This window comes from Homalodisca vitripennis, chromosome X (assembly GCF_021130785.1).
Source record: "Homalodisca vitripennis isolate AUS2020 chromosome X, UT_GWSS_2.1, whole genome shotgun sequence".
In the NCBI taxonomy this organism is placed as follows: Eukaryota; Metazoa; Arthropoda; class Insecta; order Hemiptera; family Cicadellidae; genus Homalodisca; species Homalodisca vitripennis.
Window position 1 is genome coordinate 150,316,477 of NC_060215.1, and position 19,589 is coordinate 150,336,065.

At 39.1% G+C, this 19,589-nt stretch overlaps 1 protein-coding gene across 3 annotated transcripts in view; it reads right to left on the bottom strand.

The window, feature by feature from the left end:
• The window catches only part of LOC124370011 (ubiquitin carboxyl-terminal hydrolase 32), a 142,720-nt gene that overhangs the window by 31,629 nt on the left and 91,502 nt on the right, over nt 1-19,589 (bottom strand). For all 3 annotated transcript variants that reach the window (XM_046828286.1, XM_046828285.1, XM_046828287.1), the window contains exons 20-21: nt 3,510-3,684; nt 2,585-2,736 (exon numbers count right to left, since the gene is read on the bottom strand). In XM_046828286.1, the coding sequence (XP_046684242.1) occupies nt 2,585-2,736; nt 3,510-3,684 (327 nt within the window). The remainder of the gene's footprint in view (nt 1-2,584; nt 2,737-3,509; nt 3,685-19,589) is intronic.

A 19,589-nucleotide genomic window follows, 5' to 3' on the forward strand; every position in this document is an offset into this window, starting at 1 on the left:
CTTTCGTCGTATCCGTATAGAAATAATTTTTAGTCGGCCCCGCCGGAGGGGGAGGTTGTGGCATGTAACCGCCACGGTGATCGGGTCGGTCAGTGTGCAGGAGCTAATCGGGCGACCTTTGACCGAGGATCGGAACGGGCACAATCAGGCCGTTTTTCGGTGAACGGGTTTGGTTGAGTACGCACTTGTGGTAGAGGAGTGAGCGGACGTGTACACTGACGGACGTTGGAGACTGGATGGGTATCCGTGAGTTGGACGTAGATTAAATTAAGTCTCGATACATATTTTTATTACAATTTAGATGCCAAAAAATTATGGCGGGCTAGGCAGGTTAAACAGGGGATCGTGGGGGTTGTGGGGATCGGGAAATACGGGCAGCATGGTTTGGGTATCGAGGGTCAATCTGTGTTTTAATTTTTAGGGGGTTTTAATTATGGGGTAATATTAATCTGGAATTCTAAATCAAAGCTGGCTAGAGGAGTGTCCCAGCATAATGACCGATCCGGGCCTTTGGGGGAATATAATTTGGTTTGGTGTTAGGATCACCACGTGGTTGACCACTAACGAAAATAGGTTTAACAATTATGGTTGTAAACTACCTTCGTTACAACTGAACCAACTGCTTTGACAATCAGCCTCAAAAACTAATGAAAGAAGGATAGTTTTAAAACCTGAGGTAGTGTGTCCATAAGGCAAACTAGGCGACCATCTAGGGCGGCAGCTCGTAAAGCAGCATATAAGAGGAAAAATTAATGTTTTTTTTATATATTAGTGTACTTTCACCTGGCAAAAAAGTAAGATAAAACAGGCTTGTACTGTATTGAAACTTGACTTTAATCGGATCAACATTATCTGAAATGTCATATCAGCGTAAACACTGGGTAAGATATGCATTAACTTGTCTAAAATAAGACACCTATTTAAGTTGGCTATATGTGACAGTGACAACAGCAACAGTGGGAGTGTTATGTGCAGGGAGTGGGTGCGTGTTCTCAACGACTCTGGTTGGATGTAATCTTAAAGGTTTCATGTCGATGTGGATTACATTGCTGCATCATTGCTACATCCCTATCTCTACTCCTCGTCTAAACCTTTACTCAGTGGATCACACAATCATCATTCCAGTTTTTACGGTTTTTTTTCAACCTTGTCTAGGTTTTATTACTACAATGTAACGTAGCTTGATTAGCAAGCATCCCGTACTTAAAAGTTTGGCCTAATACACCAAGTGTCCAGATTTATAAGAACTTGCATCATCTTTAACAAAAATTAAACTTTGAAATATGAAATAATAGGTGAACCCTATAAAAACTTTTGGACAATTTCATTGCCAACAACGTCTTTTGACGGTGCCGACTTTTACAGTTATAAAAATGCATTTAAACGTATTTAGACTACAAATTGATATTCATTTGCTATTTCCATGTTTTTTTCTTACTCTATGAATTACGATCTATGAAATGTTGTTGGCAGTCATCTGGAATATCTGGAAAATGTGGCTTGTTTACGAACTCGTCGTTGCTGTTTGTTGTCGTTCTGTTAATTTGCCGTCTGCATTATTATTCTTTTGTTTGCTATTACTTTAGTTTACAAAGATTGTTTTGTGAGAATATACAATGAATCATTACAGTATTGAAGACAATCAAGGACTATGAGTTACTCAGATATTCAAGTGACAGTGAAAGTAATGATTCACCATGATGACACAGATAATAAATCTGATTTTACCACCGATGGACTTGATGACATTGTTTTTACTCAAAAACCAAATATCAGCATAATAGTAATAAAATCTTTTATTCTTGTGGTTTATAAATATAATTGGTTTGTTACAGAATTTAGTGTTTTTGTTGATTTTCGGCTTCTGATGAAGATTTTGATGATAGCTCTAGAACAAGTGGGTTATGCCCCCTACACTAAAAAAATTTAAACATAAGTGGGTTTCAATTGTAAATATTTGTAGCTATAGTGACAGTAATTAAAATACTGAATACAGCCAATAATAATGAGGAATATATTTATGCTACAGAGTAGTACATGGTGATGTTTTTTGGTCAACTTTTTATTTTTTACAAAAAACATTATGTTTTTAAGTTTTAAAACAATATTTTCAAAACAAGTCTTTCTGTTTGAAAATATTTATGCATGAGCATTTGTGAAGAAAGAGGAAGAGCTCATTCTTTAAACAAATGTAAGTCCCATGGTGTTCTTATAATTGGTTAAAAAATTAGATTTATTTAAAATATCATTAAAACGTGTGGCAGTGTGAGAAAGTTGTCAAAATTAGGAGGCGGCAGTCAAAGTGTTAAGTTCTTTCTACTGGGATAAAATACACTAAAATGAAATATCCTGTTCTATAAGTAATTAAAGTCATGTTACGTAAACATACCATGGAAGAAGTTCTGGTTTTGTGGTAGCATTTCTGTGTGAAGGGGGAGGGGGGAGCGATCGACTCAGTGGTGGGGGGAGGCAAAATTGTATATTGCCTAGGGCTCAGAATAGCTTGTACCGGCCCTGGTTTTCAGTACAAACAATACAAACAAAGCTAAAACAATAAGAGGTTTGTCCCAGAGACTTCAGTTACCTTGATCTGTGATCCTGTCAACTCAGCAAGCTTCATGTATGACGGTGGTATGTTACATAGAGTGGACAAATTCTGCTTCAGATTCGCGTACTTGTCGTCCATATTCAGCCGTAGTCCATACTTGGTAGGTACTGATCCATCCAATCTCAATACTGCAACAAACCAACGTATAAGTTTACAAGAAATAGCATTCGTTATAAATAGGAACTCATCTTAAATCCGATATTTCAATTCTGAAATATAAATGTTACTGCCTCCTTTCTAATTTAACTGTTAAAAATACTATTATTTACTAAATAGTTATAATTTGTATTCATTATAGATTTTCCAATAAGAAACTATCATTTCAACATTAACAGTATTAACAGATTATCGTATTTTTAACAGTGTTCATTAGTACTGAGATACTAAAATCTCTGAATTGAAATATTTATGGGTTTGAGACGAGTTCCTATTTTAACACAGTTTTAAACTCATTGCCATGCTAAGAGCAGAGCCTCTTACCCAGCTCTTAAAGATTATATACTAACAAATAAATCTGAGCATTTACGTATATAATGGAAAAAACTAAATTGAATCGATTTGAACAATTTTAATGACTTATGGTTGCATTGTACAATATGTGTGGAAAAACAATATTTTTGATTGATTACACTAATAGAACGAGATTGTACAAATACTCTACAGCTGAATCAGAATAATTGTTATTCCTTTTCTTTATAGAATAGACAGTCAGTTATAAAACATACATATTACTGAGATATAAACTGAAATTGTTGTTCCCGTAGGCAAGTCTTATCTACAATGATTATTTGCTGATCAATTTTTTAAATTCTCCAACCACTGTCCTCGTGCATATTTTTATTTGAAACATAAAACCACAGAAGATTAAAATGAAGATTCTGAGTCATAAAAGAAGTTTTACCAGTGACTTGGATGTATATGTAGGACTCCATTGGCAGAGGCAATGAGAGGTAGTTGAAGGGGTCGAACCTCACAGACTCATGGCCACAAACCTTGCACCTCACTTTGGACTTGAGTTGCCCATGAAATAGATCCACAATTATTGACTTGTTCCTCAGAATGTGGTTTTCCCAAGCCTGAAAATGTTATTTTTATTAGTAATACTCCAAACAGAAGATGGATGCTTGATCATGCTACCGATAATTAGACATTCACTGTTTTATACAAACACCCATACTATTTGAACATTCTTTCATAAAGTTAATTTATCACTTTAGAATTTCAACAAAAAAAGAAAAACCATCCATAAAGACTTTTGGATGTATACTTCTTTTGTATAACATCATTATGGCAATTGGCACAGCAGAAACAAGGCGGCAAATTATAGAATGAACCAATTATAAAGCCCCACCCTGGGTTCCTGATTTGCCAAAATCTTGTTTCTGAGTTCATTTTCTCCTGGCTGGACTCCAAGCATTTTTCGGGTATGTTTGACCGCTTTTGTTTCTCTTCTTTTTTTCTTACTTATTTCGTGAACCTCACCTGATGAAGAGTATAGATTTCAATCCATGAAACTTTGTGTTATACATTTTGTAATATAAAATTATGGGAAGTGGACGAGACCTTAATATCCTTTCAAACTTTCCATCACTATTAGCAAACTTTAAACAAAGAATCTTGTTTCTGCCGTGACTATAGGAATTTACTACTGGCCACTGATCAGTTGGCAGTGGTTGGCTACTGCGTGCAAACCTACTGTGACCTGTGTTCTTTAGTTCAGTTTTCAATAATTAGTGTTTGATTTATTGAGTGCACGTCTTAGATATAGTGTTCGTGGACTTGACACTAGCTAGTGTTCAAGTTTGTTGTAGCTCTTGAGTTAAGTGTGTAACGTTATGATTTGCTTATTAAAATTTAGATTTTACTTATATGTTACGTTATATTTTAAATTTAATCATGGCCAACAAATTAACTTAGAAAATAATATGCACAAATATAACACACGCCATAAGAATGAAATCATCAGTGATCATCATAGACTTGAAATGTACACGAAAAAAACTATGTATATCGGGAAAAGATTTCTGAAAAATATTCCTCAAAGCATAAAGATGGAAAATAATATTACCAAATTTAAAAGAAAACTAAAAAACTATTTGATTGATTTAGTTTTGTATTCAATAGAGGAACTTGAGTATGTTTAGTACTTTATATATATATACAGGGTGTACATAAAGTCCTGCACGGGTATAATATTTTCTGAACGATAACAGATAAATAAACAAGATATGGTACATCAATACTACACCTAAAAATCTACTTTTTGAAGGAACTATCAGTTTTCTGTAATATCATGGGGACGTCCCGCAAGGAGTCAGAAGGAAATCTTAAATAGGAGCATAGGTCAATATGGACATCGTTTTAAAGGGCTTATCTAGCAGAGTTTAATGCCGCAAACCGCACTCAAAAAGATTGATCCAGTACAAAATGGCGGCTGTTCAAAGATTTTACTTGGTTACATTTTATTAGTAGCCATAACCCCAGTAAAGCAAAACTGCAACCAAACAAATACTGCAGCTAACTACTACATTATGCTTGTCAGTTGTACAGAAGTGAATTATGACATTAGTTATCCTCAAGGGTTACAAATTTGGTCCTAATATATTGATAACGGGGAAAACCTGATAACAGTAACAATTAGAAATCTCTTATCTTTGGGTCGCAGTTAGGACTTTCCTATTAGCCAGTCTATTCATAGTAGGCTATTCTAGTTTTCTTGTTTTATTGGTGCTGTCCATCCATTTTATCAGTGCGCTTTAGTACAAAAGAGTTTGTCGTATTGCTTGTAGTTCTTCAACTACACTATGTCGCTTGACGAACATGAACGTATAACATTTCTTATGATGGTTGGTTGGGGAAATAACAGACGATCACACGAGGAAGCATGCCATTTACTTAATGACTACTTTCACGAGAAGCAGTCAATTTCTAGAACAACTTGTAGGAAGAACTGTTCAACACTTTATGAAAACAGGAAGTGTTTCCGATCGTCATAGGTCGCTGAGATTTCTAATTGTTACTGTTATCAGGTTTTCCCCGTTATCAATATATTAGGACCAAATTTGTAACCCTTGAGGATAACTAATGTCATAATTCACTTCTGTACAATTGACAAGCATAATGTAGTAGTTAGCTGCAGTATTTGTTTGGTTGCAGTTTTGCTTTACTGGGGTTATGGCTACTAATAAAATGTAACCAAGTAAAATCTTTGAACAGCCGCCATTTTGTACTGGATCAATCTTTTTGAGTGCGGTTTGCGGCATTAAACTCTGCTAGATAAGCCCTTTAAAATGATGTCCATATTGACCTATGCTCCTATTTAAGATTTCCTTCTGACTCCTTGCGGGACGTCCCCATGATATTACAGAAAACAGATAGTTCCCTCAAAAAGTAGATTTTTAGGTGTAGTATTGATGTACCAAATCTTGTTTATTTATCTGTTATCGTTCAGAAAATATTATACCAGTGCAGGACTTTATGTACACCCTGTATATAAAATATATATATACATATATATAAGTAATGTATTACACTATTCGATGTATCGTATTGTACAACTAATGAATAAAGAATTATTGATTGATTGATAGTTATCCACCAGAGGAAAAGACCATATTGCAGATCTTGAAACATAGTGTTACTCAATTTTTGTATCACTGAACAATAGCAAATGTCTGATAAAGTCTTGTTTTTCAGACATTTTACAATCCTCCATTGTCAAAAACAAGCTTTATAGAAAGAGTACCTGTAACCCAGCACTCTTGGATTGGTGGCGGCCATGGCAATAATAGCCTCAGAAATCCCCCTACCCAACTTTTTTAATAAATATAAAAAGTAACCATAATGATAAAATTATCATTTCTACATTTAGTCACATTATAACAATACAATATTTAATCAGGAACATATTTTTACTACAATTCCATATTGCAATATATGCGTAGATGGTAGCTGAGTTACAATTACGTTTCCAGCTTCATCCTACAACTACGGTAATGAGGGTAACTTGCCCTGCCTGGTCGCCTACCCCTTCAAATGGCCCTGCCCAGCACCAAAGTTAGGAAAAGCACAAATAAACACCACAACAATGAAATGCATAAATTACATTGTAAACATGTAATTATCATGTGACAGCTAATTACGAAACTAGCTACGCTTTAACATGACCATTGACAAACTGAGAGCGCATCATTAACCCTTTGTGATCAGGAGGCCTCAAATGTGGCCAAAACTCGCTCAGTTCGGATATAGTCTCAGGTGGAGTTACTCTCAGCTCGCCAGGCCACACATAGTGAGTGGCCAGCTTTGTTCTGCATCATCACTCAGCACTTTTACTCGGATTCAAGCCAGTACTTGACCTTCAAATTTTTAATGACAGATTTAAATTAATTCTCAAATAATTAAAAAATTATATTAGCTTTAATGTTGAAACTTTTATCAATTGGATATTTATTATTTGCCTTTAGGCAAACCAAGTAGTATGTAATTTAAGTTATGGATCAATCTGTTTTAAAAGTATTTTTATTTGCAGAATAAAAATGGAATAAGTCCCAAGTACGTCTCTAGTATTAACAGAATATAAACCCGTTCCATATTTTGAGCTTCGTCTTCACCAAATGCATAACTATTTTAATACATTGATCGGATACACTATACCAGCAACAGTGACACTGTCAATCGGAGAAAAATAATTCTGAAAGATGTTTACTATGGTATGTGCTACAAAAAGAGAAATATTAACTCTTCCCACGCCGTAGACGGATATATTAAATGGCAGACTTTGACCAAAACGCTAAATACAGTTATATCCGATATTATGAATATGTCTCTTGGAGAGTTTTTTAGTTCACAAAAGGCCTTCGAAATGCTCAATGCATTGTACGTGCTTATCGCGGTTGCCAAGGTAGTATTTATAAACGACCTTCACTCAGCGGCAGGGGAAGGGGAACTCCCTTTGTTTAACTCCGACCGCCTGCTCATCAGTTCTGCGTCTCTTATAGAGCCATAACCAAAAATATCCGTGGAATGTATTATTGCTTTCTCGGTCATCACGAGTGCGCGCGTCTACTACATATGATTCGTTATTATTCTTCATCGTGAGGTAGTGTTGTGATTAGTTTTAAATATTTATCTTGTTTTATAGTAAAATGTAATTAAACTTTTCACTTTAACACATTGGGTGCGGCGCGGTCACCGGGGACCGCACGCTCTACGCTTGTTCACTGTTTCAGTGTGGTGTAGCCACTTGCTAGAGCGGGGTGAAACTACGCCGCAGTCAATGTGTTAATAAAATTTTGCAATGAAATTTAAATTTGTTTGAAATAAACAGTTTTGTAAATAGTGATTTTTTATTTTTACAATAAATATGCTATTTTAGGTCAAATGCACTGTTTAATACTTTTTTGCTTTTACATTTTACAATTTAGTTATAGTAAAAATTAGCTTTGAACTTAAAGAAACAAAATTTTTTATACTCGTCTTGGCATATATATATATATATAGTTAACGGATTTATTGGTGGCGTGTGAAGGGTTAATTTAGTTACTTATTTGACCAAGAGTTTGCAGCACTTTCCAGCTACAACTGGATAAGGATTGAATTTTATAACTGCACCGATATAGAGGGCCACACACAGTGGCCTGACGAGTTGAATGGCAAAATAGCGAGGGCTACTAGGTGTGGCCCGCCAAGCTGATGGTCTGAACATGATCATAATACAATGACCTGACCGACCTGAGGCAGACACAGTTGTGGCCAGGCAATATGAGAGGCCAATCATATGAATTTAATGCTGATCCCAAAAGGTTAAACACCTAGACAACTTGACACCATTTGGCATTCTCTTAATGGATGTGACCTAACAATGGATCTGAGTTTTTCATTTCATTATTACACCCTAAGTTGTTTATTTCTGTAACCATTTATTGCATATGCTAGTTTTTAAATTGAATAAAATATGCTGTACATAATCTGTTGATTTTAATGGCTCTTACTGCTGCTACATGCACAGCTATCAGCACCCTTGGCTCTTTTAACCTGTTGAGAAGTACTGACGGTTATACCCTATCCAGAGTCTACTAGAGAAAGCAAAAGTATCATTAATGGGCTCCTGGGAATACAACTTTTTAGTTGTATTTATTCAAAATGTTATTAAAACATTATAGAATGCCAAAATAATGCACTATTTGCACCTTCTATATGTTAAAGCTATATATTTTGTATTTTTTAGAATTTTGGAAAAGAAAGATAATTTAATGACACACGGGTGAAAGCAAAGTACACACATTTAGTGCACTCATAAGCAGTTTCTTTTCTTTTACGCTCACTCTAAGTTGTATTTGAGCCAGTATTGTACATCAATGATTAATGAATTACAGAACCAAAAGTAACCTACAGATAGACTTGGCACAAGAAAGTGACAGTGTGACGACCCCAGCATATAGTTCTAAGACCAGACCGGTAACATCGTATGCGGTCTTAATCAGCCAATTTAAAATATTAAATCATCAGTAATATATTTTATTTTTATTCAGCATAACATTTAATTGTAGTAACGAGTAATGAATATATGCAGCCAGACTTATTAGGTTAAGCAGTGCAGGTGGAGAAGATATATATTTTAATTCAGCACATGAATTGTAAGTCCAAGTCTGTCAGCAGTAAGCCTGGTAATTTTCCATACCCAGAGCAGCTGCGCAGTTACTGGGTGGTAAACAGGCAGGAATTTGCTGAGGTAGCGTCTGGAACAACGCTGCTCCCTGGAGTTCGTTGTTCTGAGTCGCAGTCGTGCCAGGGTTTTGAACGCGTCAAGCTCGCGTGAAATCGCTCTCTCGCTCTCTCTCCCGTTCTAAATTTGTAATTGTTCAACTGATTCTAAATTATGCAATAAAATTCAAATTGTTTTCGCAATAAACTAAATTGTTTTATTTGGCCAACCGAGGAGAGAATTTTTATTACAGCAACCTGGGCTAGTTTCCATCACCGTGTCCGAATTAGAACCCGAGAACTTTTTAAATTAAATTACGTGTGGTCGTCACGCCACATATTTGGTGTCAGGTGTGGGGTTAGTTCTGCAGTTGGTTGAGTTCTGTGGGGTTGTGTCAGTTGGTTCTGTCGGTCGGTTCGTCTTTCTAAAAATAAATTAGTGTTTCTTTGTTTCGTTGAAGAAATCGAAAAGTTGGTGCAAGAAGCCGGGACAAGGATGATGGGTAAGTAATTTTTATTCTGCCCGTAGAATAATGCTAGCCTAGAAACTGTTTATAAAACGTAATATTTGAAATTGTTGAAATCACGAGGTGACTAAGTCAAAGGTAATTTAATGTTTTAAATTTAAAACTAATTGAAAACTTTTTTTTGATTGATTTTTATAATTTTTATTGAATTTTAAAGTAATACTTGTAATAGAGACGCCATATTGGCTGAGAACAATAGACGCTAATAGTCCGCCATACTTGTTGTAAGCTCCCACAATTCCATTCGACATTACTAACTAGTTATATTCTTTGTTAGGCATTCGGTTGTCGATTACTTGAATCTCGACAATCGTTTATTTCGGTAGTTGTGAATAATTAATTGAGTAGTTATTCGGTAGTACTTTGTTTTGATTGGACTAGTCCCTCAGTAATTCAATTCTTATACCTAATATTGATCAAAAATAAACGTACACTCTAAGGTTTTAATGTACTGATTTAACTGGTAGTTAAAACCTGATTAACCTAAATTAACTGCTTCTAAAACTAACTTAATTATACAAATTAGTTGATAACCTAACCTTTCTGACTTGGTTAGGCTAACTCAAAGGTACCGGTACAGGGCAGGAGGCTAACCACGTTGTGAGAGAAGGAAGATAAGGGGTAGTAGTCATTAAAGGGAAGTGAAATAAATTATAAATTTAAATATTTTTGAAAAATTAAAGTTGGACTTGGTTATATTTTGTTGAAACTTTGGGAACTTGTTCATCTGATGATAGTTAAATTGTAATTAAACTTTAAACTTTTGATTAACTTTAAAGTTTTGACTTTTGATTTTTTATTATGGTTTAAATTCTTCCTCTCGTCCGTGGTGGAACCAGCAAACCCTGATTGAGTTAGTTTGCTAAGTTTATTTACAGGCACGAAGAAAGAAGATTAAATTTTGTGGAATAGGTTTCGACATTCGTGATGAATTGTATGATGAATTGAGTGATAGGTAAAAAGGTATTTTAAATATTTTTTTGGGTAATTTGAAGGAAAAGTAAATATTGAAATATTGGAATTATTCTTTGCTCAGACATAGTAGGTTGTCTTGACTTAGAATAAATCGTGGTGCAACTTCGTATTTGATTAGTGTTCAGGACTTAGACAAAAAGTGGATTGATTAGAGCTGAATTGAAAGTTGATTGATTGATTGCAAGTCGATAAATTAAAATTATTTCTTGATTTTAATTACTTTTCACAAACGGGAGAGAGCACATAATTATTTAATTGAAAATTTAATTGAGAAAAATCTTTTAAAATTATTTTTGGAAAACTAAGTTGGGACTTGTCCACTTTTTGAAAGTAAGTGTGCCTGAACTGATTGACAATGGCTGGTCGCGTTAGTATTGGAGGGCAAGAAATGGACCTCCAGGAAGCCATTGATGCGGTAACTGAACGGTTGGAGACTCTTGGTCATGCTAGGTTGGATCGAAGTGACCACCTGAACACCATGTTGGAGGAAACTTTGCGAGGTCATACAGAACGACCTACGTTCGACATGGTAGGCTCGATCACTCCCTTTGATGGAGGAAAGCCGGAGGCTGTTCTCCACTTCTTTGAGAGTATCGACAATGTCGGTGAATTAAGTCATTGGGGAAACGACGAAAAATTAAGGGTTGCTAAATTGAGATTGGCTGGAACCGCCTTGAGTTTTATTCGATCGGAGGATCAAGGCCGGTTGAGTACTTATGCGGGATTTAAAGAAGTTTTGACACAACGGTTTAGTGACAAAGCTCCGAAAGATTGTTACTTCCAGCAGTTGTCTGTAATACAGCAACGGAGGGGTGAAACGATTGAAGCTTTTGCTGATCGAGTGCGGACATTAAATGAAAAGACAGTGCGAGTCACTGCAAACCCAGAAGTTAATGCTGCACTAAGGGAAGAAGCCGATCGTAGAGCTTTGGATGCTTTTACCCGAGGTCTTATTGGACACGTTGGTGATCAGACGAGACTAAAATTCCCTACTAACATCCGAGAAGCCGTCACTACAGCGGTGGCAATTGATCACATTTTGAAGCAATCGAAAGATCCGTCTCGCGCTACAGATGAACGGAAGGTTTTTCAAACTGACCTTGTTTGTTATCGGTGCCATAATCCGGGGCACACGTCTCGTGAGTGTCGGGACAATAGGGGATTTAGTAGACCCAGTAATGACTCGAGGTGCTGGCGATGTAATAAGCCAGGGCACAGACAAAAGGATTGTCGCGTAAAACTTCCAACCAGCACTCCTAGTGCTAGTCAGTCGGGAAACGGGGCAGGGGCCAGTGGAGTCGCCGCCACCCGTCCCCGAGAGTAAATGAGCCACAACCGCAGGCCAAGGCGACGAAAATAAATGTAACGACTGGAAAGAACACTTGTGAACCTAGAGTAGGAGCCTTAGTTAAGAGTCGTGAAACCGCCCGAGTAGATAAAGAAATACGAATAGTTCCGGTTGTGAAAGATTTAGCCGAGGAACTAGTTGCCATGGGGCGTGTGGATAATGCCGAGGGAAAGATATTAATTGATACCGGTGCTCAGGTGTCGCTCATCAAACGTGGAGCCGCTGTAGCTCCGATGACAAAGCCTGACTTGATTATCCGGGGAATTTCAGGACGAACTCTGAAGATTTACGGCAGACAAAAAGTGACTTTGATGTTAAAGCCGGGTGTGCCGGTGAAAGGGAACTTTGTTGTGAGTAACCTACCCCGTGGGTATTTAGCCGTGTTAGGTTGTGATATTCTGAAAGAGGGGAATGCATCGATAGACATCACGGAAGGTGTTCTCCGTATGTCTGGAAAGAACATTTGGTTAAATCGGTTGCACAAGGGTGAGAGTGTCCCCGATTCAGGTAGGCAAGTAGTTGCGCCGCGCCACGAAAAGGCACAGGCCCCTACTACGAAACCTGAGGTTGTCCGAGTGGCTAAACGCCAGGACAGTTGTATAGAGAATTACGTGTATAACGCAAAAGATGTCACAATACCCGCGCGGAGTGAGAAACTGGTTCAGTTGAAGTTAAGCAAATTTGGATCTACGACTAATGATAATCTGGAGGGTTCGGATGTAGTGGTCGAACCAGTGGGTCTTACCATACAGGGCGTGTATTTGGCACGAGTATTAACTAAAATAGTGAACAATAAATGTTGGGCGAAGGCTGTGAATGTAAGTGGAGAAGAAGTATCCCTTACGGTAAATTCTAAATTTGGAATAGTGGAATCAGTTAGTAACGATACGATAGATAAGGTCAAACGTAAGATAGTCTTGATAGCGGATAGTCACGGTCGCGGAATTCAGCAGTTATTGGAAGAGAGGTTGCCAGGGAACTTTGAGCTCAGTTCGTGGTTTGTACCTAATGGTAAGCTTAAAGATGCGATGGGTAATCTTAAAAGAGAGATTGCACAGCTGACTCAGGGTGATACGGTACTGGTGATGGCAGGAACTAATGACGTGGATAGAGGTGCTCCTTACTCGCGCACCCTACAACAAGCCTTTCAAGCAATACCTAATAAGTGGGATGCTCGCATTGTAGTTATGGGAATTCCTGATAGGTTCGACAAGAATGTAATAGGAGATCTGAAGAGAGCGAATGATCTACTTAGGTCCTTCGTAAAAAGAACCAATTCGGAGGGACGGGGAAGGATGTCCTTCTGTGAGATGCGAGGAAGGTTTGCTAGGCGCTTGTATACCAAGCATGGGCTACACCTCAATGAAGAGGGAAAGTTGAAACTCGCAGAGTTGATGCGGAAGACCATCTTGGATGATGTAGATGTGACAACGAAGCGAGTAGGACTAGCTATCAAAGAATACGAATTGTTTGATAAATGTGTAGATGAAAAACTTAGCCATTTGAGACTACCCGAGCGACAAGAGGTTAAAAGAGTACTAGAGGAATACAGGGACGTGTTTGCGCATAGTGAGGCCCAGCCTCTGCAATGCACATCGGCCGTAAAACACGTTATCCATACGGGAAATGCTGCGCCGATTTATAAGAAAGCTTATCGGGTTCCATTTCATCAGAAACCCATAGTGGATGAGTTGATTAAAGACCAACTGGACAAGGGGATAATAACTCCTAGTCATAGCCCGTGGGCGTCGCCTGTAGTCATCGTCCCAAAGAAATCTGTGGACGGCAGTAAGAAATATCGTTTCTGCGTAGACTTTAGAGCAGTCAACGCTGTGACTGTACCTGATGTATATCCTCTACCCAACATCGCCGAGACACTTGACTCGCTGGGAGGTTGTACCATGTATACTACACTTGACTTGAGAAGTGGTTATCATCAGATTATGGTAGATGAGGAAAGTCGACCGAAAACTGCCTTTAATGTGCCAGGAGGTCACTATGAGTATCTACGTATGCCCTTTGGACTGTCTACGGCGCCTGCAACATTTCAGCGCCTGATGGATTCAGTTCTTATGGGATTAAAAGGGGAAAAGTGTTTAGTGTATCTGGACGATATTATCTTGTTCTCGAAAGATTTGGCTTCGCATTTGTCGCATTTGAGTGAAGTGTTGAGTAAGCTACGTGATGTGAATTTGAGCGTGCAACTCAGTAAATGTAAATTTGCAGTAGGCGAGGTTAACTACCTGGGTCATGTAATAACTGGCCATGGTGTAGAACCCGACCCAGGAAAGGTTAAGGCTGTAGAGGGATTCCCTGTACCTAAGACTGTAAAAGATGTACGGTCCTTTTTAGGTTTGGCCGGATATTACCGCCGGTTCATAGAAGGCTTTGCTGCCATTGGGAAACCTCTTTTTGACTTGACCAAGCAAGGGAAGGAGTTCGATTGGGATCAAGCGTGCCAAACTGCGTTTGAGACACTTAAGCAGAAGCTAGTCTCATCACCAGTGTTGGTCTTCCCCGATTTCAGTAAGCCGTTCACCTTGGCTACTGATGCCAGTATTGACGCTCTAGGGGCTGTATTGTCCCAAGAAGTAGATGGAGAAGAACATCCAGTCGCGTACGCTTCTCGCACTCTTTTTCCTGCTGAAAGGAATTATTCTACGACCGAAAGAGAACTGCTAGGTTTAGTATGGGCTACAAAGTATTTTAGATGTTATTTGTTAGGCCGTGAATTTAAGGCTGTGACAGATCACGCAGCACTAAAGTGGATGTTATCTTTGAAAGATCCAAGTAGTAGACTAATGAGGTGGGCGCTGAGGCTTGCTGAGTTCACTTACACCGTGGAACACAAGCCGGGAAAGAGACATACCAACGCTGATGCTCTCAGTAGAGCTATGTGCGCAGCTACTCGCAGGGACGAGCTCCCTGTGGTTGACCTTGCCACACTGCGTGAGCATCAAAAGAATGATCCTCATTGTCAAGAGTTAAGGAAGGCCAAGTGTTTTAAGTTGAGCCCAGAAAAGATCCTGTACAGAGTGAGCGGAGGTGACAAGAAGATTGTGGTCCCCTCATCTCTTACTCGTGAGGTAATCAGGTTGAACCATGACCTGCCAACGACGGGACATGCAGCGGTGGCTAAGACGTTAGACCGTATTAAGGCAAAATTCTGGTGGAAGGGCATGGATAAGGACGTATTAGACTATGTGCGTTCGTGCCACAGTTGTAGTCAACGAACCAACTATGGAAAGGCAAAGGCCCCCCTTGGAACGTTGTTTAACGAGCCCAAGGTTCCTTTCGAAGTAGTGGCAGCCGACATAGTAGGGCCCTTGCCTATCAGTGAGTCGAGAAACGTGTACATCTTGAGTGTGATGGATCATTTCACACGGTATTGTGAATTTATACCACTGCCTGACCAAACAGCAGACCAGGTGGCTCGAGCTCTAGTGCAGAGAGTGATTACTAAGTTTGGTGTTCCCAAGGCTTTGATTACAGATCAAGGGGCAAACTTTACCTCTGACCTGATCAAACAGTTGTGCAAATTCTTGCACATCAGGAAAATCCAGACTACAGGGTTTCACCCACAGAGTAATGGTCGGCTAGAGAGAGTACACGCGACTATTGCCAAAATGCTTAGTCACTTTGTGAACCGTCATCAGACTGATTGGGATGAATATCTCCCATATATAACTATGGCTTATAACAGTCAAAGCCATGAGGCTACGGGATTTTCGCCGTATGAAATGTTGTTTGGGCGAAAAATGGAAGCTCCTATGGAGGGTGACTTGACTATCACAGAAGATAACGAGGTATTTGGTGACCATGTAGAGACTCTGCGCGCGAAGTTAAAGGAAACCCATGAAGTTGCTGCGCGACGTAAGGCATTGGCCAGGGCCAAGTATGAAAGGCAGTACAACAAGAAAGTGAAGGATTCGTTGTACGAGGAAGGCCAGTACGTTCTGCTGCACGTGCCGAGTATCGGACGTCACAGAGTGAAGAAACTGTCAAAACTATGGAAGGGTCCCTACAGGATAGTCAAGGTGTTATCGTCGTTGAATTTAGTTTTGAAAGTGAGAAATAGAGAAATCGTGGTTCACGTGAATCGAGTAAAGCCGTACGTGAGTAGAACCAAGGTGAATCAGGTGCCGGAAGTGCACGTTGACGACGATGTTGACGATATCGAGATTCCAGACTCGAATATCTGTATTGGTGAGGGAACGCCATCAGCAGATGATGGTATCCCTGTACCAAGTGTTGGCACACCTCGTACGGGAAATAGGTTGCCACGTGTAAAAAGGAGGCCAGCACGCCTCGAAGACTATGTTTCATAGTTGGGAATTATATCGGTGGTGCTTTGACAAGTGGGAAGTGCTTGACATGCTTATGGGACTGGTGTTTCGTGTTGTAAAAGTAAAACTCGATATAAATTTTAAGTTCTGTTTTAGGATTGATTTTTCTAATCCTGGGAGTAGTAAGCTGCTTCCAGCAAGGGGTCATATTTGAAGGAGGCAGAGATGTGCTGCTGACGGACAGCCATTGGAGAGTCACGTTGCAGTACAACTTGACGCAGATTGAAGAGGAATCCCGAAATCTAAGTATCTTGGTAACTGAGGTAAAGAATCATTTTAATACATTTTTTCGAAGATCTACTTAATGAAAATATGAGTTCACACTCTCCATTAATTCAATTGGAAGCCGGATTTCGTTACGAATTTGTGCTATTACAGCAGTCAGTTAGTGAATACCTAAATGAAATTGATGATCTAATAAAACTGTTACCACAAAGACGTGGAAAACGAGGTTTAGTAGATGCAGGAGGTCATGTGTTAAAGTTTCTGTTTGGTACACTTGAAAATAGCGATTTAGAAATTATTGATGGAAGAATGGATTATTTGTACAACACCAACGAGAAAATAGTGCATCAAGCTAAGGAGCAGGTGACTGTTCTAGCAAATATGCAGGCGGAAATAGTATCACATGCAAAAACAATAAATAACGTAATTTCTATATTGAAAGAATATCATTCTAATATGCATGAACAAATGGTTAAAATTTTCACACAAGCAAATGCTGCTCATTATCAGTTAAAAACTCTTTTTGAATATTTGAAGTTAAGTTCTGCGCTTTCGGATACTAAAGAAACAGTAAGTAGTGCAAGACAAAAGATAACTAAATTCCATCAAGCAATTGAGAGCTTAGCAGCTGGGAAGGTTGACAGTAACTTGCTAACACCTCATGAGTATCTAAGAATTTTGAAGGAAATCGAAAAGGTTATACCTCCAACGACTAAATTGTATTCACCTGTTAAATTAGAAAATATTCATCAATTTTATTCTGCTGTAGTTGTTCATAGTTATACAACGATTCACACCTTAAGGGTAGTGATGAGGTTGCCTCTTTCAAACGATAATAAGATGTTCCAATTATATGATATTATTACCTATCCGGTGTATGATGCCTCTCTCAAAGTATGGACCCAGTGGGAAGTTGGTACCCAAAAATTATTGATCAGTAAGGATCGGTTGATGTACTCGATGTACAATCAATTGGAATTCGACCGAGAGTGTCGAGGGGAACAACTGATTGTTTGCCCGTTATCGAATGTCCTGTTAAGCGTAAGCAAGAGACCAAATTGTGCGGTTGAGATGTTTCATTACGAGCAAGTGAGGCTCTGTGGTAGAAAATTAATATCGGGATTAAGGTCCCCGGTACTTGTCAAAACTCCAAGCCGATGGATATACAGTGCCTCAGAGGAGCACAGATTGACTTTGAACTGTCTAACTAGTGACGGGACCCTGAATATAACTTCCGCGGTAGTGAAGGGGGTCGGTGAATTTAGAGGAATTGATATGTGTGATGTTGTCTCTGAAGAATTCAAGGTGCCTGCCCGTATTCACGGCAGCTCTGTGTTCTCAGAACAGATAAGTGAAATTGTGTTTCCAAATGTGGAAGAAATTTACACAAGCGAGGAGAAGGAGCTGTTTAGCTCTGAGCAGGAAACGGCTGTGAAAGTCCTGCAGGGACTGAACGAACGGCTGGGCACATTAGGTGTTAAGGAGTACCGTCCGGAGGACGTAGTCCGTCATCTGAAGTCCCACATTCTGTTTGGTCGAAGATTTTATGCTGCAAAAGTGGCAGCTGCTGGTAGTTTTGGGTTAGTGTCAACCCTGATGCTTGTGTACATGTGTTACAGATTTGTTATGCCTGTGATGGCATGGTGGTCGAGTCGCCGGAACCGTCGCCGACAGCGTCGCTCCGCCACTCTGACCGAGGTCTTCGCAAAAGTGAGAGGCCTGACGTCACTAGACAGTCCTGAAGGAGACCAAGAGGGTGTGAACCCTGGAGAGATAAACGATGTTGAACAGAACGTGGAGGCAGTCGAAGTTGTTAATCTCGAGCGACTGCGGGACGTGATACAAGCTTTGTAACTGTGAGTAATGACACTCTGAATAAGTGTGAGCCCCTCAACTCACTGTGGTATGGTGAGGAAGTTTTGCTTGGCAAACTCCATACCGATTGCTCCAGACATTCGTGTTAATGCTGTGACAGAATAATCTTTCAAAGAACTTGAGTAAGGAATGATCGATTTGTGTTAATTGTGGTTGACTAGTCAAGTTGTGTTGAGAGATGTGTGCACACGGGACAGTTGTTAAAGGAGACACTGGAAGATGTATTAAGGAATATACTTGTAGTTATGTTAGATTGGTGATTGTTGATGTAACCATGTTTTTAGATGTAACATTTTAATTTGTTAAATTGTAGTGTTGTGGAATGTGTAACTGATCTTGTGTTCTGATCAGGCAGACTTGGAGATATAATTTTCCAAATTATTCGATAATTGGCTAATATTTTAAGCGATTGACAAAACGTAAGTAAAATAAACATGTGAGACAACCACATGGGGCACAGGAAGGACCTGCCGGCCATCCAAACATACCCTTAACCCTGATCCTACCTTTACCCCAAAGTTCTGGACTGTGTAACCCATTGTTGGCTTGATACCCATGCGTTCAACAATAATTAATTGTTAGACTAACTTGTCGCAACTGCCTAGTTGGCTTGCGCAACCAACTAAGCGGTTGTAACGTCTCCAGTCTGGCCGAAGTAGTAAAGTTGTAATTCGTTTGTTAGTTTTCTTTTAAGTGAATTGTGAGTTTTATATGAACATTTTTGGCTTATGTTAATTTTAAGCTCTAAGGCATCAGTAGAATGTAATGAAATGTAGGAGGAAGGTCTCGGTGAGCTACCCTGTTTCCAGGGGTAAGCGAGGTGAAAACCTTGGGGAGCCCCCAGGTCCACAATGCCCTTAAAAACCAAGCGTGGGGGGCGGAACCTTTAGTTTTAGTTTTTTTTTGTTGTTGTTTCTGTCATGAAACTGAAGAAGGTCGAGAAGTGTGAGGAATGTGTCCTCCAGTTGTTGGATGTTCAG